This window comes from Haemaphysalis longicornis, unplaced genomic scaffold, assembly GCF_048455015.1.
Source record: "Haemaphysalis longicornis isolate Haplotype H1 unplaced genomic scaffold, Haemaphysalis longicornis Haplotype H1 scaffold_67, whole genome shotgun sequence".
NCBI lineage: Eukaryota > Metazoa > Arthropoda > Arachnida > Ixodida > Ixodidae > Haemaphysalis > Haemaphysalis longicornis.
This window is the reverse complement of record NW_027526419.1, coordinates 1,068,065-1,094,587: the sequence shown is the minus strand read 5'-3', so window position 1 is coordinate 1,094,587 and position 26,523 is coordinate 1,068,065. Positions and strand designations below refer to the sequence as shown.

Genomic DNA, 26,523 nt, shown 5'->3' with positions numbered 1-26,523 from the left:
ACAGTCTTTTGATACATGAGGCCTATGGGGAGCTTCGAAACTGGTGTGTATTGACTTAACTCTGGACAAAAGAGAGCACCCGCATTTGGGTGGATTGGTTCTGACTTCTCTCAGCCGATAAAAGAGACGACAGCATCCGGCATTCAGCCCGTTTGTATTCAGAACACGCAGGACGTCTTCGAGAGCACTTCTCCCCGAGAGAGAATGTAGTCAACAGAGCTTACTAGAGAACTTCCAGAGACCAGACAGCGACAGATGGACGCTACAAGGAGGGAGAAGGCAACATCGCTCAACACAGAGCAACCCATCTTCCCGAGAGAATGCAACAAGACAGCGCGCATACACGCACAGCATTTTAATACAGCACTTACAGACTAGACGGTACAGACAGACAGGAGCAGTGGAGAAGGAAGGGCGGAAAAGGCAGTGTCACTGTCAGTCCTTGACGTCGGCTATGCCCTGTGGGGTGATGGCAAACATGGCTTCCGCCTCTGGCAGGCAGGGCGAGTCGTAGATCTTGCAAATGCGGGTCTCCCCACGGCCCTTGCGCAGGTAGAGACGTGTGGTTGATGCATGTGCCATGATGTTGCCACCGATGGGCTTCTTCGGGTCTGCCGAAAACATGGCTGCGCCGTCCACCTAAATGGGGGGAAGGGGAAAAAAGCACGGGGCGTCTTAAAAAAGGGACCCTGTAACTCTTTGAGTAGTGCAAGTACACCTGCACGACGTTTAGATTACCCTGCCAGGATTACCTGAGCAAAAAATCACACGTGCCTGTGTAGCGGTGAGCGTGCAAATTGCTGTGAAAGACACGGAAAAACCAATGCGCTCTCTTCAATTTTTCTCATTATGGAACCCTGGCATGGCCTAAATGACGTCATTGAGGCCATGGTTGTCCTATTGGCTGTCGCTGCTCAACTTCACAACTTATTTCTCGCATTTCCTGTGACGGTCCGCCGCTGTCGGCGCTGTGTACCGACCTCTTCTATGCCTGAATTTGTACACACAGTTTTGGTGTTTCTTTTGTGTTCTGAGTGAGTGCAGAGTTTGAGTGACGAACTAAATACTCCCCTTTCAACAAGTCCACTCGACAACAAACGTTTATTGCTTCAAAAATGCCCTACCAGCCTGAGCGCGCACTTACGAGCAGGCAGCCATGCCTGTTTTTTTTTGTGGCACCAGACCGGAAATAGATCCCTCCATGTTGCGGAGAAAAGGAGAAAACTCCCCAGCCTGAGCTAATCGAAGGCAGCCGAAAAGAATGCTGCGAGCCGCCCCCCTTTCCGGAAGAGAGCATGCAGCTTTCGTCGCGTTGTCCACGGTCAAGTTGAGAGGAAACAATTATGCATGATTTTTCATCGCGCGTAGTTTCAATGATAGTGAACGGATTTTCATAATTCTTGCGGGAGGGGACTGTTGGGACAACAGACTTTACCCCAAAATACATTCCGAGCAGTGAATGGTAAGTGCTGCAGGGCCCCTTTAAAGACTTAACAGGTAACGTGGCGAATCTGGCGACTTGGTTCAATTCAGACTACTACTTGGGGTTGTCTAATACCATAGTTCAGAATCAAATTAATAACCACTGAACCACCGTGGCGCGTAGTGTAAGACATGGATGCCTATTGTGTAAGACAACTTTCTGAACACTTATCCTGATATCTGTACCAGCTACAATTGTATTATTGAGATTGTATGGCGTCAACAAATTTCACAAGACAGTATACTGTCACGTAGCCAAAAATTTCAGGCAAGGTTTCTGGAATTGCAATACAAGACCAGATTTACGCATTTTACATGAAGTTGGGGAGAGTTGCAAGTTATGGCCATTTGACGGCCAGTAAAATGGGACACTGTGGAATGTATCAATGGGGCGCCAGTTTACCCAAGGCACCTGTGAAATCCCACAGCATACACACTTTACCGAAAAGGCAGGTCTAATTTTTTGCCTTCACATAGATGATGACTTCATAAAGCCGTTCTTGACGAGGAAGCAAAAACTACTGCTTACAAAATAACAGCACGGCTAAACCGACAAATGTGGACTTGAAGATTTCACACAACCCTAAACTCAGGTTAAGTGCACACATACTATAGCGATGTTTTACGGCATCACAGAGTGTGCTTTCGACTAAAATTGAGAAAATTTGCGCTCGAACGGCCAGTAAACAGTACTGGAAGACCGCTACAGTGGTTGTAGGAACGTTTCCTGAAAGGGGGCTGGTGTTAGGTATCGCTTAGTGTTGCCTCTGCTTTCAAGAAGACGCTGCTAGCACTGTACCCACTGCCTGCACGCCACATAGTGAATTTTCCTGCACACGAAACAGCAACCAATGAATGTAGACTCCACTGATTACTGCTATGCAAAGAAGACTAGTGTCAGTTTACGTGAAGCCCCTCCCATCGACTGCAAGCCGTAGCGTTACGACTCCGGGTATATGCTTCAAGTGACCACCTCTGACACGAAGTCCAGCTCTGCCACACCTACCTGTGCGACCACTTGGTTGGTGATGAGGACCGCGACGCCGAACTCGTCGGCCAGCCGCAGCAGCATGCGTAGGAAACGGGCCAGGTGCATCTGCCGTGCGCTGAGCTCCCCACGGCCGGAGTAGTCCGTCCGGTACAGCGCTGTGGCCGAGTCCACAATGAGCATGGCATACCGCGTCTCTGCCATCATGGCCGACGCCTGCGAGAAAACGTTTCGAGAAGAGAGGCCTTGTGAATGGACGGCAAGGGAAAGAGAGAGTCGTTTGTGCGCCTCGAAGCGATTTAGCTGAGCGAATGCGGGGAGCTCCGAACATAGAGTTCCAGTGGGTAGTAACTGATGTCCCCAAAGAATTGGGAGCAGAATAACTCAATTTATTTATTTAGGTACCCTAAGGGCCCAAGTGGGCATTACATGGGGGGGAATGAGTTGAAAACCAACGAAACGTACAATAATGCAAAAGAAAAGAATCAACACAACAAAAGTGACACTGGAATACCACACAAGTACAAGTACACAATGCAATTGAAAAATACCGCGTTAAACAGTGTATCCAAAAACGAGAAGTGTAAAAGTGACAAGAAATCTGGTATTTTAAAAACACGAACACACATTTACAGCCTAGAAAAGATAAGCATGATAAAGACAAGTTACAGAGTAATTTGAATAGCTAAAAATGCGAGGATTGCGGTTTGAAAAGAAGAGGCGTCTGTTCGATCCACCAGGCTACTTGGTAAAGAATTCCATTCACTGATTGCCAATACGAGGGGTGAGTTCTAATATTTGTTTGTTTGGGCAAAAACTGGGCTAACTTTGTGAGCGTGGTCGGTGCGTGCGGACATATAGGGTTCCGGAAGGATGAATTTGCGAGCGAATGGTGTTGGACGACGGTACTGGTTGTGAAAGAAAAGTTAACCTTGAAAGCTGCCTGCGTTGGGTGAGAGGGGGGAGATTAAGTTGGTCCTTCAAGGCAGATACACTTTGGTATCTTGAGTACGACGAAAGAAGGAAGCGCACGGCCATGTTCTGTACGGATCATCCGCTAAGGAGATGCATGGGTCAAATGCTGTGAAAAGTATGCCACTGATGCTATCAGTGTTGAACGAACGCAGCGACATGTCCGCTGCAACTACATTATCACGACGATAAAGTTCACCGTTTGCCACTCCATGTGAATGCATGCGAGTTTGCTGTTAGGATCATGACGATAAAGTTTGTTGCTAGCTATTCGCCACTTGATGTGAATGCATGTGAGAAATTTTTCAAGCCTGAAGGGCCAACAATGTGGCTGGCGTAGGAAAAACAGAGACCTTGATAAATGCTGTCTTTGTTGAAGAAAATAAATGCCGAAATAATCTAGCTTAAGCAGCTAAAATGTGAAGGTGTGCGAACATCAACAGGAAATAAAAAGGTGCTTTAACTCTTTCGAGACCACGCCATATGCCATCGTTACGGGTATCGTTCGATTTATTTTTTCAAAAAGAGAAGCAGAGTCGAAAAACAAAAAAATACCTTCTCACCCATTGCCATGCTAGTGCTGCCTGGTGGAGTGTTGCTCCGTGGCAGCGGTTCTCTGCGGTGTTCGCATACGTAGTTTGCTGTGGCTTTGTGGTTGTGTTCCCGTTTCAGCCTTTCCTGTTAAATCCACCCTCTCTGATAATTTTCCCTGGATGATAATGCTGGTGCAATTCACTGTGCAGAAATAACACTAAAGATATGACTGCCAGTGTACAGCTGCTGTCCCGATGGTGTTTTTTTTGTGTGGGCTTATGAGAGGTAATGATTGCAGTGTTGAACAATGCAAACACAATGAAGTGTTTACATTGTTTCTCATGCAACAAAGAGGAGGAAATTCAAGTAACTTTGCGGAACATTTACACCAGCTACCGTCACTGACATCACGACCAAGGGCACTTTATATCTCCGTTCAGCAGCGCGCAGCCAGTGTCATTCAGGGAGCCTGAGTGCACACGGCGTAATTGCACTTAAATAGGCACGCTTGACAGGGGTATAAATGGTTCCCTAGCGGATGAACCAGATTGTTTGCAGTTGAAGCTGAAAAACACGTAAGAGCACTTTAACGGTATTGTGAGCAACGCAGGAAAGCTTGTAAAAAGATGTGCTTCACCTCCAGAAGCTGGGAAGGAACCTAATACAATGTGCAGTCACAAAAACTATCACGAATGACATCTCTAAGCCATCCTCAGCAATTTCCTGTAGGCATGTTTGAACACATGTTGGTGCTGATGTGCATAAAGTGACCTAGTGTGATTCCTAAGTGTTTTTAGAATTTTCAATTACAGTTGAACCTCGTTATAAGAGACGCTGATGTAAGAGACAAATGGGTACAAGAGACACAATTTACCCACATGGTTGGCTGCCCTATCTTTCCCACTAAATCGACCTCTTTTATAACAGACATCGGATGTAGAAGATTGGTTATAAGGGACAAGTCATCCTTGAAGTTTAATCAATAATCTCGCTTGTAACAGACATTTTAACTTCAGATGCAGTGCCACCAGTGACTAATTGCAGTTGCTTCCATTGTGGAAACACAGGTGGACAACAGACGCCTGCAGTTGCTATTTATTATAACTTAGCAAACACACAATGGTTCAGTCAGCTATGAAATGACGATGAGAAGCCCTGCCAATGGAAATTCAACTGACAGAAGTGGTTGAAGCTTACTCCCATCCATTGAATGGAGCGCGATCGCACATGCGGGCTCCCCCACTCGCGTAGCTCCCAATCAAGAAGCATCGCAGATGTTGGAGTCCTGCAAGTGTAATGAATAGCCTGAGCACACAGCAGAAGCTGTGCGCTCTGGCTATTCATCAGGCTTGTGAACTCAACATCTACGATTCATCTTCCACAAACAAGGAAAGGAAAAAAAGCTCGTAGAATCAGTTATAAAAAAATAGTGTAAATACAGTCATGAAGCAAACAAAGTTTCATAAATTCTTGGGCCAAACATTAATTAGAATGAATCTTTTGAAACATGCTGTAGCGTTCTTTTGAGCTTATTTTAGTCATACGGTGCCCACATAGAACTATGGGTTGATCAGTTAGTGAAAACATAGTACCCTGCTTATAAGAGACATCTCTTATAAGAGACAGAAACTGCTCCCCGGTACGTGTCTCTTATAAAGGGGTTCAACTGTACAGGAAACCTTGGCTACAGGAGACGTGTTTCCTGGGTCCCCTGAGTGCCTCTTCTAGTAAGATTTCTTGTTAGGTTCTGTTTTCTTCTTAGGTTCTAATGCCACAGATAAGCTGTAAAAGTTGCACTAATGATCGTCAACTGAAAAGCCTTGTTCATGTTTCTGATTTCGGCATCTACCGAAACAACAGAAAAAAAAAATCTTAATCATAACAGGGAACCCACACACGGCACCACTGAGCCCGACGAAATCGTGCACACCGCCCTACTTGTACCTGAATGAGTGGTGGTTTGAGTTGCGTCCCAGTTACAGGCATGTGCAGTCATGGAAAAATCAAATGCTAATACGAAAATATGAACCAGAACACGCAAAATTGAAAAATACCATTTATGGAGGTCCAATAATGGTGCGCTATTAGTATATTTGGAAAGCCGCACCTCCCAACTTTGTTGCTGTAATTAGGCCAACCTCAATTTGAACTGCGTGTAACGAATTCACGCAATTCAAGTGTTCTGGTTCATATTTTCACGATTGCATTTTTGTTTGTCTATGACTGTAGATTTAAAGAGATTTACATTGGAGACATGCGCAGTTAGAGAAATGTGCAGTTAAGAAACGTGTGCAGTTAGACATGTGCAGTTAAAGAAGTGTGCAATTAAGAGGCATCTGCAGTTAGAAAAATGTGCAGTTAGAGACATGTGCAGTTAAGAGGCATCTGCAGTTAGAAAAATGTGTAGTTAGAGACATGGTCATAAAACATGTGCAGTTGGAGAAATGTGCAGTTAAGAGGCATGTGCAGTTAAAAAAATGTGTAGTTAAAGATGTATGCAGTAAAGTTACATGTGCAATTAGAGAGATGTGCAGTTAAAAAACATATGCAGTTAGAAAAATGTGCAGTTAAGAAGCGTGATCAGTTTGAGACGTGCAGTTAGGAGTCATGTGCAGTTAGAGACGTGCAGTTAAGAGACATGTGCAGTTAAGAAACGTGCACTTAGAGACATGTGCAGTCAGAGACGTGCCCCACCTGTATGAGCAGCTGCGTCTGGTGGTCCGAGTTGTAGGCGCGCGCATAGGCCACGTTGTCCAGCACGTCGGGGCCCGACAGGCCGAACTTCTCGGCCACCGCGAGCAGGCGTTCGGGCCGGAAGGTGCCCTCGGTGTCTATGTACAGGCACTTGCCCTCGCCCCCGCTGTGCTCGATCGGCAGCTGGCACGTCACCGCCAGCATGTGGCACAGCTGCGTCTTGCCCGTCCGGAACTCGCCAAACACCTGCGTTCACACAACAGGCGCCACTACGTGTGACAACATTTCAGAGACGATAATCTTTCTTGGGCTACTCAAGTGAGAAAGTCTGTCTGCATGTCTGTTCATCGATCCAGCCACGCCGCCAAAGTTGAAAGAATTCTTCGGCGAGACGTTTATATGGGCAAAACATTTCCAAACAACCAAATCTTAGAAATATACTCCGTATTTGTCAACATTGCTCAGCAAAAAGATAATTGCAGGCTTATATGAGGAAACACATCAACAGGGCCGGATCCAGGTTTTTTCTGTGGGGAGGGTCAGCTTCTATTAGTCATGATAATGATGGTGATGATGATGAGAAGGAGGACAATAGCCTTTTTTGCTCACCAAAATTTTGAATTACAAAAAAGAAACAATAATCAATAGACTTCTATGATCTGAGTGGTCATCTTCTTAGGGGCATAGAGTTTCATACAATAACAACTAGAGAGGAATCTGGCGCTGCGATCGTGCGCCTCAATGGGCGTGATGGGTAGTTCTGGATTCAAATTGGTGCTCGATGGCTTGTGGAAGTTACTATCGATTGCAGGCAGTTTCGTTTTCGTTTTGGATTTACACGAACGCATTTGCCTACGCGGGGTGTTGGAAGAAGCTATCAAAAATACGCTGCTCCTTGAACTGCATGTCGCGCGCGCACTGACGCCGCCCTGAGTGGAATGTTTTTTAACCAGAGTTGTGAATTGGGTGGGTTATCAATTTATTGCCGGCACAGTGAGCACGAAAACACAAATGACGGCGCTCTGTGCGGCGAAGTTGCCTGCGAATTAGGAGTTCCGGCGCTGCTCATTCGGCAGAGCAATGCATTGCCGAAGCTGACGACGGTTGCGAATCGTTGGAACAGCCACACCTTCCGTGCGAACGCCGGATCCTACGGCATAGACCAGCAGTACTGGCGGCTGATAGGAACGCAGCTTGATGAATGTCACAAATTCAGGCAAGAATAACTTCTCCAAAGGTAATCGGTTTCTTTTTTTTTTTATGAGCACAAAACTTTTCTCTTCCTATTACAAACCACTAGCGCCGAAACTTTTACAAGTAGTTTTTAAAGAAGTCCGCGTCCTGCTGTAGTTGGCGGCAAGTGGCAAACCTGCTCCACAAACCTCCTCGACTCCGCGTCTGCTTTTTATTTAACCCTTTGAGGGTCGAATTTTTTTGAAAAAAACTTTCCCTGGTGGTCAAATTAGTTTATTGCGGATTTGGAATGTACAAAATGTCTAAAGTCAGGATTAAATGGTAAAAAATTATCAGGAACAGTATTTTGGGGTCAGCATCACTTAGAACAGAAAAATGTTCAATAGAGTATAATATTCCTTGAAACACGGGTCTACGCACAGTGCCTTATCGCAGTCTGCACGCATAAAGCGCATGTCCGAAAATGAGCTGTCTTCTTCCGAAGAAAGACTGTCTTCCGATTCAGACTCGGTGAAAGGAGCAAACTCATAGAGTCAGAAGTCATTGCGGTCGGTGTCATCAGAGCGGGCAGTTCGTTGGGCCATATCGCCGCTTTGCCGTGCATCTGAAGAACTCGAAGGCAACCCAGTAAACGAGGAGAGCGAGAATAACTCATGCGCGCCGGTGATAAACAAGCTAATAGCAGCGCCAATATAGATAGAAATCAACTTCTGCCGCCCCTGCAACGGAGTCTCCGATTAGGTTACTTCAGTTCCAAGCAAGGAGGGCAAGAATATCTAGTGAGCGTGGGTAATAAACAAGATAAGAGCAGCGCCAATATAGATCGAAATCAACTTCCGCCGCCCCTGATAGCGAGCGCCGATCAAGTTTCGCGCGCCTCCGATGCGATCACGTGGCGAAACTGAAACCACGAAACGTGTTGACACGTACAGACGCCTTAACGCGCCGAAGCCAGAGAGTTCTGTTTTTCACTGCAAGAAGGTAGCACAATCAAATTTCAAACACTTCTTGTAAGTCCCAGGAGGTGGCAGCACCTCCCAGGGAGCATGCATCGTTAATATGGCGCGAAATTTCAAACGGATGCTCGAAATCGTACCCGTACGGCAAAGACCTTGCGGGACGGAAAACCGCCGCAGTACACGTACGGCAAAAACCCTGAAAGGGTTAAACGCGCCGTTTTATTTCGTACAAAAGTGTTTTTTCGTCACTTTCTTGTTCGCCTTGTAATTTGTAAATGGAGAACTGGGCAATAAGAGTTTTTATGTCAAAAAACACAATTTGCGCAGTCAAAAGGCCAGTTTCGATCCTACGCAATCCGGTTTTAGAACTACCCATCATTCCCATTGAATCGTAAGCGCCGCTGCCATGTTTGCGTTGACACTAGCGCCAGTTTCCCCTCTAGTTATTATTGTATGAAACTCTAAGCTTAGGGGTATAAATTGTAAAATGAAGGGGGGACATCCGCCAATGGACATCAATACATAACTGGTTTTTGCAGTGTGCTTTTCATTCAAAGTAGACACGCGCTCGATTTTGCCGAGAGTAAATTAAGAAGAAAGAGGTTTAAACAAGGCTGGCACCCAGGCTTCATGCTCATGGCTCGAGTGCCAAGTCCGAAAAGATGGTGCAGCAGTGTAGATGCGGCCAAATTAAACCCCGCGAGGGGAACAGGGTCAAAGGTGGGCAGAGGAGACAGGAGAGGCAGTTACATGGCAGGGGCACCAGGATTTTTCAACATTTGCAGCAACATGACCAGATGCGTGGCCCGTTTTTTTTTTCGCACTGTACTTATTCAATGCCTTGCTTCTGCAATGCTTCCTGCTGTATTTTATATGCATATAATGGGCCTAAACTAGCTCCACTTATTGGCCCAACAGTTTGCGCTACATATTTTTTGAAGAATTTGCGATAAAAAATTACGCATTCCTTTGTCCAAAGATGACGATGCTTGAATCCGAAGCTCTCTCATGAGGGATTCCTTGGTCGTCGTCCGAGCTTGGACTTTGACTCGCCGACAATTTGGATGCTCACTCGTTGAGCTTTGACTCGCATGCAGTTTGGACTTTTGTTCGTAGCGGCTTTAACTTTGACTCTCTAAGCCATCTGACTTGTCACAAAGAAAGCTCCGCGTTGAACTACCGTCGTCATTAGACAAAAAGGTGCGCGGTACTTTTGACTGATTTTCACGTCCACGCACCCCCTCCAAATCCAAACTGCTTCGACCGTGTAGGAACGGCACAATTGGATGAACGTCAGCCTCATAACGCGAGGGACCCAAGTTTGGTTCCGACCACCCATGGTAATCATCACAGTCGCAGAAAGTTGGCTTTCCTGCAGTGCGTTTTTGACGCGACACAAGCGATCAACGAGACATAGAAAGCTCCGCTTTAAAAGAAAAAAAGAGACACCCACCTCGGTGATAGAGCCCGTCTCGATGCCTCCCCCGAGCAGCTTGTCGAGCTCCTTGGAGCCTGTGGTGATCTGGACGATGTCGGAGCGCTTCTGGTGGATCTCGGTGGCCGTGGTGAAGCCGAGCGGCACGAGCTTGGCCGCCTCGGCCAGCAGCTTGTCGGCCTTGGCCTCGCTGATGCCCTTGATGGTGAGCAGCTGCTTCTTGGGCGCATACGCCACCGCCTCCACCGTGTGGAAGCCCGCCTCCTCCAGCTTCCGGATGTCCGCCGCACCGATGCCGTTGCCCTGCGACGACAGCGGGGGTTTCGGCAGAGAGTAAGAAATAAGAAACAGGAGGGGGAACTTTGCTTCTCGGAGGTGGCTAAATAACGACGCTAGCAATTAGCGCAGGTTAAAAAGACCCTGCAACACTTTTAGAACTTTTTGTCTAAATCTTAGATGCTTTCAGAACGTACTCAATCATCGAGTACTTAGAATAGGAGGTCGCAAAGCACCTCGGCCATAAATTACCGCTCATGCCCATCAGATAACTTGGAAACTTGCTCAAAAGATTTTTCTCTCTTTCCCGGTCCTGGCATTATTCGACCGCTCGAGCTACATCATTACAGCGGTGTAGCGGCCATTGGCCGGCTTTCTTTCAGCTGCAGCAACGAATGCATTCGATAGCCAGTTAGAAATGAAAGCCCAAGAGTAAAGCAGAAACGGAAGGTGTATCTGCTGCAACAAGCAAATCACGTGCTGCTTCCAGATGAGAAGGAAAGAGTGAAAGCGTTTATCGGATGTGCTGCAGAGTACATTTAAAATAGCAGCATCTGTTGCGGACAAGAAACCACACAGACCCCGACATCGGCATTCCGCTGCACAAGCAAAATGTGGGGTGGCCACGGGGTCAGTGTGTGACTGCTGTTATTTTGAGGAAATAAACTGTAATGAAACAAAATCTTTTTCGCGGTCAAAGCTGCAACGCTTCACAGTGCGCACGCTGCATTCATTGTGTCATTTTGTGGTGCTTGCTGCAATGGGTATTTCACCTCATAAATGCAATCTTGCTCCATGCTGGACAATCACTGACTCAAAGGGGCCATGCAGAAAAAACACAAATCTGGTTCATTCGAAAGACTGCCTCATTAGAACCATACTGACACCACTTTTAACGTAAACTTAGCTCAAATAAAGCTGCATAATTAGGAGAAAAGGGAATGGCCATGCAACCCTTCTAGCTCATTTCCCACAACAGAACAGAACATAAGCCCTGCTGTGCGATTGGCCGAGGCTGGCCAAAGCAAACACAAATTAAACAGGGCTTATAATTGTGCTTAAATATAATGTCTATTCATTATGCAACAGTAAGAATGGTGGGGTAAACAATGAAAGTTACCAAAGTTACCAACTGGGCGCACTATGCTTGTTTTAGCTACACAGCACTCCGCCGCTTTGGAGTTGTCTTGCACGACTATGGCCGATTGGTGTAAGCAATGTTGTCTTACGTGACCCTGTTTGTTGAGCATAGCCCATGTTTCACGAAATGATTACTTTCTACCGCAACAAAAACAAGCCAGGAGCAAATAGGGTCAAAAATGAAGCAACGGTGGACAACGGTCCGCGGCTGAGTGTGGTAGCGCCATCTTGGGGGACTGACGGCAAGCAAGGCTGCAGAGCCGAATGACGCAGCGGAAGTTTGTTTGAATACCCGCCCTCATGACTTCACGGCAGACGTCACGGAAGCACACGTTTTGGCAGAAGAACCAAAATTTTAACCTAAATTGATTAATTTCTCAGTAAATACAGCATCGTTTGGTGCCGGGCAAGCGCTGGGGACACTATAAAATGCAACATCTTCTGAATAAAACAAACTTGTATTTTGTCTGCATGGCCTCTATAAAGCGATAGGGAAACTGCTGCTAAGGCACATCCACAAAAGCTAATGCAACGAAACCCTACGCATCCCTGCTGAAAATGCGAGATGCTGTCCTAGTCCACAGCAGAAATAGCCTCGATGACAATCATCTCCGCCTTGCGATGGAAGCAGATGACACGGCAGCATGACCGTGATGTAAGGACGTGTGCACCAGTAGCAGCTTTCATTGGTCTAGGCTAGTACATTCTGTCTTCTGACTGGCCTGTTCTAGCTTTTGCCACATTAGCATTGCATGGAGGTGTTTAAACAGACAGCCTCTTTAAATTGCAAGTCCTGAGCATTCGTGGGTAGTTCACAACTGCTCCCATTAAAAAAAAAAAAAAGAAACTCTTCTGGCGCAGTTTTGGGCAGTCTAATTGACAAATGAAACTAACTGTGCAGTTCTATCTGAAGACTTATGCTTGGTTACAACAGGTTATCTTGGGTCGCAGAAATGCAGCAATGAGTCTTCTGCAAAACAAATAATGGTCTGCCCATTCAGTGAATAGTGCCAACAGCTCTAGTTGAGCAAGAATCATGGGTATTACATTAACTTTAGCTAGGAAGGTAGTTAGGTAAATATGCTAATGAATAAGTACTAAGATCAATCAGTTACTGAAATATCGCTGTTACAAAACAGTACTCGGAAAGATTTCTATTTCAGATATTCTAAAAAAACCCTGGCTACGACCACAGGCCTAGCCAGAGAATTATCCGAAGTAGCCTGGAGCAGGGTATGCAATGCTTTAGTTATTCTAAGAAACAAAGCTCGGAAAAAGACAAAGGCAGCATGCGCTTGTGACACTAGTGTCTAATCACTGACGTTAGCTGCATTTCTAAATTTACCTCTAGCTTCTGGATCTTCACCGGTCCATAATTCTCGGCCTCCTCAAATGCCACGGCATCCCGCTCCTCCAGATCTGTCATCTTGGCTCACGATACGACGTTCCTCGGCTGCACAGCTCACCAACACGCGCGCTTCGGTCGAATCAAGCAACCATGGCTAGAAAAACAAGAAGAAAAGTGTGAAAATGGAGCTGTATTTGTGGATAACTATATAGACTCCGAGAACGATGGCAGCAGGAATGGAACAATTAGAATCACATAACTACACACAATAAAACCATACATAGGTAAATACGTCACTGATAAACACAATAGATTCACGAAAGTGTCCATCTGCAGATTGCGAATAGGCCACACTCGCATATCTTTTGAATGGCAGACTCCCACCAGTTAGTGACAAACGTGGGGAACAGCTCTCCGTGCTCCACGTGTGAATTGTGCACATCCTGCAATGCCGCGAGAAAACAGCACTTTCCTAAAATCTACACAGACAACATTCCACGACACCCTTCCCTTTTAGGAGATGAACCAATGTTCACTTACAAATGCATTCTAACCTATGTTGCGGATATCAACTTCTTGCAACTCATATTGTAAAGGGCATGAGTGACTTGAGACCCTCTCATCCTTGAGGGAGGTCCTGATGATTCTTTTGTATGCACAGGGAGCACCGCTAGTGCATCGCCCTCTGAGGCTCCAGACGATGTCACGTCTCAATCACGATCCCCTTTCATCCGCCATTAAGAGCATCTTCAGGTTTTAGTCCACGGGCCCTCTACACCCATATATACATTTTTTTAGGCAATACCATCATCATCTTGTAGCGAGACGGCACACCAACACGCCAGAGCTTTTATATCCTGGGCTCCCGTTTCTTTTACGCCTACACACGGCATCCCCGAAATGTCCCACGCGTACCTACTTACGTACAGGGACATAACTCAACATTGCCACCTCCTCCGCAGGAACCTACCTCCCCCACACCCTTTACTTACTCCAACGGCAGTGCACATGTGGCGGCGCTTACAAACCCACACCTTCCCACACCGCACTCTCCTTGTGGACACTCGCCCGCACCAATTCACCTCCCCTCACTGCGGTGTGACGGGCACTCTCTTCCACTCGCTCTGTGAGTGTCCGCACGACCCCTTCCCCCTTCTCACTGGGAGCAGGCTCTGGGGAGCTCTGACCTCACAACGCAAGAAACCGTCACGGACAGAGCCCTGGACATCGCGGGGGCCCTTTGGTCCACCACCACCCCCCTACCCTGAACCCAATGTAAAATAAAGTGGCACTACTACTACTACTACTACTATCATCTCATACATATTTTATCCCTGAACCTGACACAGAAAGACCAGCTAATAGAGTCTGCCGCTCTTTGGTCATAGATACCCATGGTGATGTACTGTACTGATAAAACAAAGACACACAACTTCCTTAGGATTTGTTCTAGATTAATTATCACATAATTTTTCAGGACAGTTTCGATAAAACAAGAGTTACAGCCGTTTTCTGTATCCATACTACCCTACGTAGATCGCCATGCATTGACTGCAGACAGTAATTCTGTAACGTTTACAATTGCACTGTGAACTAATCATGAGAAGTAAATGAAACCCAACGTAATCGTAGAGTCGTCGTAGTGGCCAATTTCGGTATGATTCTTTTTTCCAGATACCTACATTAGCAACATTACTAGAATAAGTTGTACATTAGATTGGGAGTACGAGCATTTCACGCTACGCTGAAGCGAGCGAGTGCGATTCCTTGTCGACGCGACTTGACAGGCGCACCTGGCGCAAGACAGCTTTGCTGAAAAAAAAAAAAGTGTCCCTTTTGACACTTTTTTTTTTTTTTTTAAATAATTATTATTTTCCTTCTCCTCCTCCTCCTCCTCCTCCTCCTCCTCCTTCTTCTTCTTCTTCTTCTTCTTCTTCTTCTTCTTCGTCTTTCTTTCTTTCTTTCTCTATTTATTTTGTTTCAATTTTGACTAATTTCCAATCTCGATTCCTCAAAAACAAGAAGAAAAAGCTTCCAAAATTTTCTAACTTTCCTTGAATCATCCACCTAGGCAGCAATCTCATTCGAATTAGCAACTGATGTTTGGCCGATCCCCTGATTGGGTATGCGCCATTTTGTGAAGGAACAACAACAACAACAACAACAACAACGACCAAGAAATAAACGCCGGGAAACAGGGTTCGGCTTTCATTTGCAACACTCGCTTCTGTTTGTAAACGTCCCCACACGCTAGCTGAGGAGACAAACAATGTACTAAATGTTGGATACAAAACGAAACAAAAAGAGCACCAACACGAGACAGGCGGCTCCGGGAATCGCGCTGTCTTGAGAAAGTTGGCTGATACACCAAGTTTTGCCGATTGACTTCCTTTCCCGCCTTTATGTAATGAACGTCAGTAACCACGGTTTTGATTACGCTACTACATAGCCCAAGTATGTTAATTTTTGGTTACTTTCATCGCAATTATACGAACTTCCTGCCTGAGCCACAAACTAAAAAAAACTGCTCTAAAGCCGTTCCAGGCTAATTATCAGCTGAAGACTTTAAAATTGTCGTCTGCCAACTTCAGAGACAGTTAACTTACCTTTTAGTGCTCTTCGGCATTCAAATCTTCCTCATAAAGTCGTCAGTGCTCCAGTTCTCAGCAAAGCACACAAATACGACTCACGCGCTCAGGAATGCATGTCCCAACGCGAGCGTCCAGTTGGAAGAGCCCGCCTGTCCCGCCGGCGCGCCATTCAAGCAGTGATTCGAGCGAATCAGCCACAGGCCCGCAGGTCAGCAAAAGTCTTGCAAATCGTCTGAGCAAGAGTTGCAAAAGCAAATCCAAACTTCAAATAACGACAATCTTAGTGAATGCTTAGAACGAGAGACTATTTTTCACAGCTGAGCGTACAGTACAAAACTGCACTATTTTACACGGTTGTGAAGCAGCTGTTTCAAACCGTAATTTCGTGGTTAAGAGTTTTAGAATGCAATATAAACTTAATTTCTAAAATAGTAAACGCCGCTAAAATAGTCAAACTGATGTTTTAATTGTGAAATATTTTTTCACAAGTATTACACATCTTCTTAATGCTTTTTATGAGCGCTAGGACAGCTACAGCGCAAGTAAGCAAGATGGCGGCGTCCAGCACGTTGCGAGCCATGGAGTTGCGAGCGTTCGTTCGACGTTGATACAACGACGCAGTTACAAAGCTGTTATTTTGTTAAAGATAAGTTTATTTTTGCCTGAAATGACCGGGGTGATCGCGTAAGGGTTGCGTGTATTCGTCGCTAACTGCCTACCGGTAAATCAGAGCGTCATGAGCTCACAAGAGGCCAGCTCGTCGCAACCGAAACCCTCGCGCGTCCTGAAGAGCGCCTTAAAAGCCCTGCACTCATCGAGCTCGGACGTTGAAAAGCTGGCGGCGCTTCTCGTCCTAACGAAAGCCGTCGACGCCTCATCGTTAAAGCCCAAAGACAAGCGAAAACTGCTAGATGCCATCGGTGTACCGTTCGTCGTGAGGTTGCTGCAGGAAAAAGAAGATTCATTCCGCGTCTTGGGCGCAGACATTGTTTGCGCTTTCGTCGGCGAAGCCACCCTCTGCGATTCCCTTCTACCAGCCTTGAAGGCGTTCGTGGAAGCGTTGCGAGACCTGGACCCATCCAGCGGCGTCGAGTGCGCCTCCCGGCTGGTCTGTCACTCCCCAGGACGTCGAGCGCTTGTTCAGAGCGGCGTGCTATCCGCGCTGTTCGAGTCTTCTCCGCCCGAGTTGGGTGCCCTTTTAGCCGTAGTAGCGGCTGACCTACCCGACTCAGACTTGGGCGACGGAGATGCTCTACTGGTGGTCGTTCGCCACGGCTTGGGCCAGGCACGGGCGGGGCGCTTGAAAACGGATGCGCGTCGCGGGTTGTTCGCCCTGCTCGCCGCGCTGACAGAACACCGCGGGCCGCACGCGCTCGACGAACCGGCCGTCGCTCTGGCCGCGGTCGAACTGGAGATGCAGCTCTGTGGGGAAGAAGGCGAAGTACCAGACGCCGGACTGGTGGCCAACTGCTGCCTGCTGCTTGAGGCAGCTGTGGATGGTGCCGTTACCGGGGGAGATATGCCTACCGCTGCTATTCGTGTTCCGGCCGTGCTTCTGGCCTTTCTGGAGCAGGTAGGAGCCTTTTTTTGTTTATTTCCAACCTGTGGTTGTGTGCAGAACGAGGAAGCAAAGAACATGCATGCGGGAAGGTGATGTAAAGTGGTGGGTCATGAAAGCTGCTGGTGTCGTGGGCTGGTGGCTATGTGCACAGCCTAGTGTTGTGCTCGTTCAGTCGTCTTTTGTAGCGTGCGCTACCCGAAGCTCAGCAACATGTCAAGACAGTGTGTCACACCCCTTGCGGGCTTGCACAGCCTAGAGCATGGTAACTGTTGTTTGCTAGGTCAGTCGGCCCATTTGGTTTGCGCATGCATCAAGGTTGTGGTAAGGATAGGTTGAACAAACGGACATTTACTGCTCGTCTCCTGGCCAGGCATAAAACAAAAACAGCAATACCAACACACGCACACAACTGACAACACACAAATGAACTATCAAAGGCTAAATCGGAGCTTTTAGTACATCACAAGAATGGAGTCCCCCCACCCCTTGGTGATGGCTTGCATAAAACAAAGGAATGCTGGTGGACCCCATGTATGCTAACTCGGAGACGAGGCCTATCCATTACCCGAACGACATCCTCAAACAAATTCTGGCAAGAACTTACGGGGTTGCCACGTATTGGTTCAACAAAACAGGCAGTCAAAAACTCAGTAAATCCCAGAGCTTTGACGAAGATACGGAATATGGGTTGTCCTTCCCAGGGTACAGCTTACCAGAACAAAGGAATACTTGGGACAAACACAAAACATCCTCTCCACGCTGAAGAGAGGGCAGGAAAGAAAGACTGCAACCATGGTACATCCAGATACAGTTAGTTCTCACAACTGCTGCGGGATGAATCATCATTGTGTCGGCACCTGTCTGATGCGCTGGCTTCTCCACACTACACACTGGCGTACCGCGCACGCGCAGAGTAGCAGTGAGGCAGTTTGTGCTGAATCGTTACAGGGTGAACACCGGAACATGTAGCACTGCTCCTGGGAGCATTGGAGGTGGAGTTCATGCTGCATCATCTGCTTGAGATCCTCACCATCGTTGCACTCACTGCCCAAGAGTGCGCGATCACTCCGACTGTCATGCCCTAACCAAATGAAACTAGGCCCATTTAGGCAGGCTAGCAAACAGGTTCTTTTGTACGGACATTTTTGCTCACAAAGGTTCAGGTGGGGGTGTCGTGCTTTGAACCTACACGTGTACTATGATGCGTGACATAGTGGCGCATTGGAAGTTAATTCAGACTCTCTGGAGGATCTTTATTAGGTGCCAGAGTTTGGATACCTGGCTATTTTTACTTTTCATTGCCATCAAAAGCCTTTGCTCACCTAAATTCCTTTATTCCGGGAATCATGTGCTTGGTACTTGGGGGGTCAGTAGTCAGGGCTCTCAATATTTTTTCATAACCAGCTGTACAAGTGCAGCGTGTCACATATTTTATGGAGTACGGGCACCCTACATGGAGGGCTGGTAGCATTATGAAGGAGTCCCTGCTTATATGTAGATTAACGTGCGCACAGCAAAAGTGCCGCATAATGTTTATGGATTTGCCACGTGAGGCAGAGTCCAGAAAGTGTTTGAAAGCATCATGGATGCTTTATTTTTTATGGGGTTAGGCTCACTACAGACTATCTCTGATGCCTGTACTGTCCAACAAATAGGAATAGTATTTCAAGCTCTGGATAGTTTATTGGATGCTCCCCAAGCCAAGCGGCGAAACTCTTTTGTCCGTCTCGGCTAAAAGCTCAGGTCCGAACCTTAGGCCCGGTTCAGACTGTTGTCGCCACTATCCTAGTATCATCAAATAGTGACATCATTTCATGTTACAATTAACCAAACTGTGTGAAATGCCGTTTTTTACATCCATAGCGCACGATATGTCTGTTACGTCGGTAGTCTGAACATAGCATTAGGATGTAGAAGACATTATGCACCTAAGCGCTATGCCACAAGCCCAAGCCCCAGACATGGTTTTCTTACCTTGATGGCCTCAGAACACAAAAAGTTCCTGTCATTAGCGGACATCCACACCATTCAAATACAGTCGAACCTCTGTACAACAAAATCGTTATTTCAGATAAAAGCTTGTACCGTGAATAGCATGTCTATTTTTTGTTTCAGTAGCATTTAAGATTTGAAGAGAACAAAGATTGTTACGTTGCAGATTTCGTTTAGGTTCACCATAATGGGTTCCTTATGTGTTCTTGTTTTTCCCAATTCCCTCTTAGAGTGCGTTGTTGTTCTGATTCTCAAAAACCTTAAATTGTCATACTGGACCAGCTGAAGCTATAGTGCAGAAACTTCACCTTGAAAGCAAACTTAGAGAGTCCGAAAATCTGCGAAAAGGACGCTATGTATAATGCTTTCGTATAGGAAGCAACAGCCTTGGATTATACCGTTCTGTGGGAACGGTATACTGACTATGCTATGGCTACCAATAGGCATGGTGAGAAACAAGGGCAGTCAGAGAACTCATAAAGGAGGAAGCTGGAAAAAGTTCACTGTGCCAAATAGTGGGTCTGGATGGCCCAGGTCGAGGCCATTTAGGAGAATCTTCATTCTGCGGTGTATGCTAATCATCATTAGCAGCAGCCTATCTACGCCCACTGCAGGGCAAAGGCCTGTCCCATTAATCTCCAATTACCCCGGTCCTGTGCTAACTGCGACCAATTTATCCCCGCAAACTTGTTGATCTCATCGTCCCATCTAACTTTCTGCCACCCCCTGTCATGCTTGCCTTCTCTGGGGATCCACTCTATTACCCTTAATGACCAACAGTTATCTTGCCTGCGTAGTACATGCCCTGTCCACGTCCATCTCTTCTTCTTAATTTCTACTAATATGTCCTTAACACGCGTTTGTTCCCTGACTCGCTCCACTCTCTTCTTGTCCCTTAATGTTATAACACCTATCATCTTCCATTCCATTGCGCGCTGAGTTGTCCTCAATTTAAGTTGAACCCTTCTAGTGAGTCTCCAAGTTTCTGCCCCGTAGGTGAACACCGGTAAGATGCAGCTGTCATGCACTTTCTTCTTTAGGGTACACTAATAGACTGATGATAAAGTCAGGCAAGATCCTACTCATCCTGCAGTTCGTATAACCTCCCTCTTTTGCCCTGCAGGTGTTTCAGTCTCCGTCCTGGGGCCCCGGCCATGAATCAGTGCTGCCCGTATCCCGCCTGCTGTTTCGATGGTTGGCCGACGACTCGACGTCCATGCGGCCTGAAGTTGCCAAAGTCTTAGCCCCGCTCCTCGACCTTGCCTCTTCCGAAGAAGCCATGCTGCCTCTGGTCGTGCCAGCACTGTGCCACCTGACAGCCGACGACACACTACGGCCAATCGTGCTCCAGTCGCCGATCCTACCACAACTTTGCCAGTATCTGACTCGATGGAGTGACTCGTCCGCACAGCAGCTGGAAACCTGCGCTGGCATCTTTCTCAACCTGGCTGTTTTGGACGCGGAAGCGTTGCACCCGTTTCCGGAGTTGTTGGACTTGTGCGTCGGGAAAGTGGCGGCGAATGAGAGGGAGTGCCCGGCGCTGTTGAGAGCGAATCTGGCGCTCTTGGGACTGTTTCTGCTGCGGAACAGGTTGCGGAGCTTGAAACCTGTTCCCGACGCGATTGACCTGCGGGAGTTCGTTGGACGTTGTGCGTCGCTGTTTGCGTATTTACCTCCTTCTGTGGATGATGCCGCAGAGTGGGAAGAGTTGAGTTCTTTGGGGAAGCAGGTGATTGCGGATCTGGAGCCTGTTGTTCAGAGGACTGCCCCGGATGCCGTTGTTAACTTCTAATAAAGGTTTTGTGCGTTTGCTTCGTAAACTACAGCTTTACGAAGTGAGGAGTGAATCCTCCCTGGCCACATTCTTTCCTTTTTAAGAGGATTCGATTTGTTCGTGAACTGAGTTATTGTGATGGGCTTGCGGTCACAAGTGCTGCTACCAGTTGCATTCCTGGTGAGCTCCTGGTTTGCTCTCCGCGATCAGTTCCATCGTTAAAGCTCAGAAATGTTACTGATAGAGTACAAATTGCTCATGTGTCATTGGCACATTCACATCGTTAAAGCTCAGAAATGTTACTGATAGAGTACAAATTGCTCATGTGTCATTGGCACATTCACATCAAACTATGAGGGACAAACCCTGTGTTCCGAAAGCGCATGCTCTAAATGATACCTGCCTTGACATTCTCACATAGTCAATATTTAATCCCAAAGTTTAAAGTGGTCTCATTATTTTCCAGCCTCACCGTTATCACATCAGTCTAAAGTTATGTGATGCCTGCCAGTTGATGTCAACGCTTCGCGTTGCCTACTCACCTGCTCATCATTTCAAGGTGATGTACCTTCTTGACAGGAGCTCAGTAGAGACTGCATGCGGAGTCCCAGAAAAAAAAAAAAAAAAGTTCCCTTTTTTTTTATCTTGATTCTGGACTTACTCGCTTGAGTCGCAGCTACGGCATCATTTATTTGAAGGCTACAATGTGGAGCGTGGCTCTACCTACTCTCGACAAACGTATGAGTGGTAATTCAATCAAAGGCAATGGCGGGTCCGAATCCTCCTTGCCTGCCCACAATTGATTCCCAATTTGGCGCTACCACTAGCCAACAACGCTTGGCAGATCTCCACTTGCTATGCTCCATATCCACCGCACTAATATTTACTCCCCATAAGTACACTTGGTTCGGCTGTGATCAACCGAATTTTTGCAGCAATTTTCTGCAGTGGTGCTGCCATAATAATACATGTCGTAGATACATAATACACGTCGTAGGTGGTCGGGCAGAAGAACAATATCTAAAATACTTTATTTCAGCACAGAAGTGCTGGAGTGTACTGGAAGGGTTGGAGGACTACACCAGCCTAGACAGTGTGGGATTAACATAAGTTCATGAGGTTTCTCGGTCGTTGTCAACGAACGAGTTATGATCTGGGGCCGACGTGCGCATTTCTCCACGCATTTGCGTTTTGACTAAACTTTCCGCATGAGGAGCGACATGCGACGGATGTCTTGCGTGCTCCGGCCGCTCGCGTCGCGTAGCGCTGCGATCGCATTAACCGAAAGTGCGTGGCGGCGTCGCGTCCGCGTCTTCGGTGTCCGGCAGCAGTTTCGCAACCGCTGACCGTAAAAAAACTATGCTCTAATTTTTTTTTACCACCTTGTTTTTCGCCAAAAGTGTCCAACCGTCCAACCACGGTGCAAACAACCCACTGCCGCTGCTACCGTCACCCTGCGTCCCCACCCAACGCTAATCTGTTCATGCGTCCGCTCCGTTCGGAATTGACATCGGAGATGATGCCGTGGTAATCCGAACGCCCAGCGAGCGCCAGGCTGGGTAAACTCCGCGCCCCGCTTCCCGAAGATGAATCGGTCACGGATGAAGATGTGAGTCAGCCGGGCCCGTGCGTCGAACGCGTGGCGTCTCTAAGCGTCCTGCAGCTACCGGCGGTGTGCGTGTGTGCCGGCGAGATGGCTGCGTGCGAGGTCGGCGGTAAAGACGAGCTGAAGACGCAGTTTACGACCCGGGAAGGCACATACAAGGTTCTCAGCCTGTCCGAGTACTCGCGTCCCAACCGCGTCGGCTACACCAGTACTCAGTCCAACAGCCCTGTCAAGGTGTCCTTCGTGTCGCTGGCCGACGCTGCCGGCACCGAGGATCGCATCTGCTTCAATGTTGGCCGGGAGCTGTACGTCTACATGTACCGCGGCATCAAGAAGGTAACGGAGGGAACTTGTAAGGGACCGGGGCGGGGTAGTCGGTACTTGGTACAAAACACAAGAACGTAACTAAACTAAACTACGGGACTGAGGGGGTACTTGGTACAAAACACAAGAACGTAACTAAACTAAACTACGGGACTGAGGGAGGGACTTGTCTCCTCCTTTCTTTTTTTTTCGTCTCGTTAAACGCCTTTAAGTTTTACAAGTCCAGAGTGTAACCTGAATCTCTTTCGCCTGCTTTTACTTGGCCAGAAGTCAGTTGTGTCGCTGTCTATATCCGTTTCGTTTCATGATGTAATCACTGCATTGCATAAACTATTATTTTAGCTTTGTGGCAGAAGTTTTTAGCTAGAAATTGCAAGTTCTCCGTCAAATTTTTATTGCGACTGCCTTCGAGCAATTCATGCATTGAAGAACAGGTAAAATCAACAAGGAAAGAAAACACATAGACGGCCCACTTGAGGTTAAAATGCATTTGACTAAGTGTATGATGAGGTTAAAGTAGATTTGCACTGCACATTAAATGTCGCGCAATGATTTTTGGGGAACAAGTCTGTCTACATCACTAAACATGTGCTACCATCGGTTCATCATCATTCAAGTACTCTCCGCTTTAACTCTGTTAATTACGTCCATACCACGCATGTGTGCTTGATGACTGAATTGACGGGTTAGGGATTAACTGCGAAATTCAGCAAGAAAAAACGGACAACCGCAGCAGGTGACCATGCTGTACTTACCGAATTGACCAATCGCCCACATTTTGGGCGTACTGTAGTGAATTAAATGACAAAGAAAGGTGCACAGCTTTTTTAGCATCACTGTAAGATAGAAATTCTAGTTTTCGTATCGCTGCCACGGGCGCCAGGCGTGGAGTGTATAACCACTAACCTCTAACCTGCTCTGTGGTTCAACACCGATTCATCGTAAAATTAACATCAATCATTGCAGGTTTGTATCGTGCACAGAGCTTTTTTCTTCAGTTATCAAACCGCAGGTATGCTGTAGTTCACCCCTTCTCTCGTCATATTTTCAGGCACTGTTTATGATTAATCCCTTGCTTGCACTGTATGCATAGAGCTGAAGGGCCCTTGCTCCTTGGTAATGTCCCCTAATCCATGAATTTTGGTGTGCTTCCATTCGAATCGAGAACTCGTGTCTGAGGCAGTTGACTCGTTGTGAGGTTGTCTATACCCCTTTCACACGGGCACTTTCAATCCAGATTGAAGTGAAGCGCGCAACGCACTGCCGCTGCTGCACAACACATTTCGATCCCGATTGAGAAGTTGCACCGGTTGCGCTCACGTATGCCAGATGGCACCAAGAATGGACTTCACGGCCGGCGTCTGGTAACTTCGCGCAGTCGTAGGTGTACATAACTATATAAATGTTACTGTGCGCTTATTTGGGTCAAGTTATTTGACACAATTTCTAGCGTTAGTTGAAGTTGTCAACTTCTGTGCCATTAGTCAGTGGGGACGAGAGTATCACCGCTTTCGTCCGATCACGCTTGGAAACCTCAATCGCGCTTCGTTAACAAGGATTGAGTTCGAGCACGATCGGACTCGATCGCGATTGAAACTGCCGTGTAGCAGCGCGCGATCCGGGTTGAGCTCAATGCGGAGTGACTCGATCGCGGTCGAAAGTGCCCATATGACAGGGGTATTACTGAACCTGTTGTTTGTTAATGGAGTAAGACACAAGAACGCTCGTCTGTTCTTCACGACAACTGTGCGCACGTTAAAGATCCCCAGGCGGGTTAAATTAATCCGAAGCCAGTAAAAATGGCACACCTCATAGCGCATGTGTAGGTTTGTTGAGTGAAAACCACAACTTGAATTTGCGTCAGCACAACTAACTCTCTCTTCTCCCCTGTTCAGGCGGCCGACTTGAGCAAGCCAGTGGACAAGCGCGTCTACAAGGGCACCTACCCGACCTGCCACGACTTCCACCCGGCCACCACGGCTGAGGGTGGGCTCCTCTTGTTGGTGGGCTTCTCTGCGGGGCAAGTCCAACTCATCGACCCCGTCAAGAAGGAGCTCAGCCGTCTGTACAACGACGAGCGCTTCATCGACAAGACGCGTGTCACCTGCCTCAAGTGGCTGCCCAACTCGAGCAGTCTGTTCCTGGTCTCGCACGCCAGCGGCCAGCTCTACGTCTACAAGGAGGACCTGCCCTGTGGCTCGACGCCGCCCCACTACCAGCTCTTCAAGCAGGGCGACGGCTTCAGCGTCTTCACCTGCAAAACCAAGAGCACCCGCAACCCGCTCTACCGCTGGGTCATCGGCGACGGCGTGCTCCACGAGTTCGCCTTCTCCCCCTGCGCCCGCTACCTGGCCACCGTGAGCCAAGACGGCTTCCTGCGCGTCTTCTGCTACGACACCATGGACCTCGTCGGACTCGTACGGAGCTACTTCGGCGGACTACTCTGCGTTTGCTGGAGCCCCGACGGCAAGTACGTCGTCGCCGGAGGCGAGGACGACTTGGTGACGGTGTGGAGCTTCCACGACAAGCGGGTGGTCGCGCGCGGTCAGGGACACCGGTCGTGGGTGCAGGGCGTGGCCTTCGACGCCTGCCTCGAGGGCAGCGGACACGCGTCGGGAGACTGCCCGCCGGTGGACACGTCGTACCGGTTCGGGTCTGTCGGTCAGGACACCCAGCTGTGCCTCTGGGACCTGACGGAGGACGTGCTGAAACAGCCGCGCGCGCCGCGCGCGTCTTTGCTGCTGGCCGGCGGCAATAGCCCGAACGCGGCGGGGGCTCAGCAACCGCAGGCGCCTCAGCAGCAGACGACGCAGCAGACGAAACAGCAGGCGACGCAGACGACGCGCAGCGCCAACGCGGCTACAGTCGGCTCGGCGCACCAGAAGCTGGTGGGGAGTCCGGCTTGTCCGCGGCTTGATGAAGTGCCCATGTTGGAGCCGCATATCTGCAAGAAAGTGGCGCCTGAGCGGTTGACGGCGCTGGTCTTTCGCGAGGACTGTCTCGTGACGGCCTGTCAGGAAGGTTATGTCTGCACCTGGGCGAGGCCCGGGAGGGCGTCCACCGTCGTATGACTCTCGGTGCTGCTTGGTGGTGCGCGTCCAATAAAAATTACTTGGCTTGGCTTGTGGATTGAGGCAACCCTTCTTTCGACTGCCTAGTTGCCACTTCAGTTGAACCCCTTTATAAGAGAGATGTACCGGGGAGCAGTTTCTGTCTCTTATTTGAGAGGTCTGTTATAAGCAGGGAACCATGTTTTCACTTACTGGTCAACCCCTAGTTAAATGTGCACACCATATGACTGAAATAAGCTCAAAAGAACACTTCACCACATTGCAAAACGTTTATTCTAATTTGTTTGGCCCCCAGAATTTATGAAGTAGTTCTGAATGTTTGCTCGCTTCATGACTGCATTCACACTGTTTTTTACAAAGCTCCTACAAGCTTTCTCTTCTTTCACTGTCTGGGGAACATGAAGAATAGTAGATGTCGAGTCGCAAGCCTGATGTGCACAGCTTCTTCAGCTGTGTGGTCTGTCTATTTATCAGGCTTGCAGGACTCAACATCTGTGATGCTTCTTATAGTGGAAGCTATGCTATTTGGAAAGCCCACTGCGCACTCTTGGTATTCTTGGCTGGCGCAGACGCCCGAATGCT

General features: G+C 47.9%; 3 protein-coding genes across 4 annotated transcripts; 2 read left to right on the top strand and 1 right to left on the bottom strand.

Annotated features, from left to right (window-relative positions):
- Positions 1-340: 340 nt before the first annotated feature.
- Positions 341-15,967, bottom strand: LOC144144256 (DNA repair protein RAD51 homolog A-like). Of its 2 annotated transcripts, none has more exons than XM_077675624.1 (6): positions 15,629-15,967; positions 13,020-13,176; positions 10,277-10,561; positions 6,671-6,916; positions 2,489-2,686; positions 341-639 (listed from the first exon to the last, which is right to left on the bottom strand). In XM_077675624.1, the coding sequence occupies exons 2-6, from the start codon at positions 13,098-13,100 to the stop codon at positions 436-438; spliced, it is 1,014 nt and encodes a 337-aa protein (XP_077531750.1). In that variant the 5' UTR covers positions 13,101-13,176; positions 15,629-15,967; the 3' UTR covers positions 341-435. The 2 variants fall into 2 exon arrangements, with proteins under 2 accessions (XP_077531750.1, XP_077531751.1); XM_077675625.1 differs by having other exon boundaries at positions 15,713-15,967.
- Positions 15,968-16,172: 205 nt separating this feature from the next.
- On the top strand, positions 16,173-20,974 carry LOC144144255 (neurochondrin-like). The gene is made up of 2 exons (XM_077675623.1): positions 16,173-17,186; positions 20,290-20,974. Exons 1-2 carry the CDS (start codon positions 16,350-16,352, stop codon positions 20,956-20,958), a joined length of 1,506 nt encoding a protein of 501 aa, XP_077531749.1. The 5' UTR covers positions 16,173-16,349; the 3' UTR covers positions 20,959-20,974.
- A 1,347-nt stretch (positions 20,975-22,321) lies between these two features.
- On the top strand, positions 22,322-25,999 carry LOC144144254 (WD repeat-containing protein 20-like). The gene is made up of 2 exons (XM_077675622.1): positions 22,322-22,882; positions 24,766-25,999. Exons 1-2 carry the CDS (start codon positions 22,634-22,636, stop codon positions 25,939-25,941), a joined length of 1,425 nt encoding a protein of 474 aa, XP_077531748.1. The 5' UTR covers positions 22,322-22,633; the 3' UTR covers positions 25,942-25,999.
- The last annotated feature ends 524 nt before the right edge of the window (positions 26,000-26,523 follow it).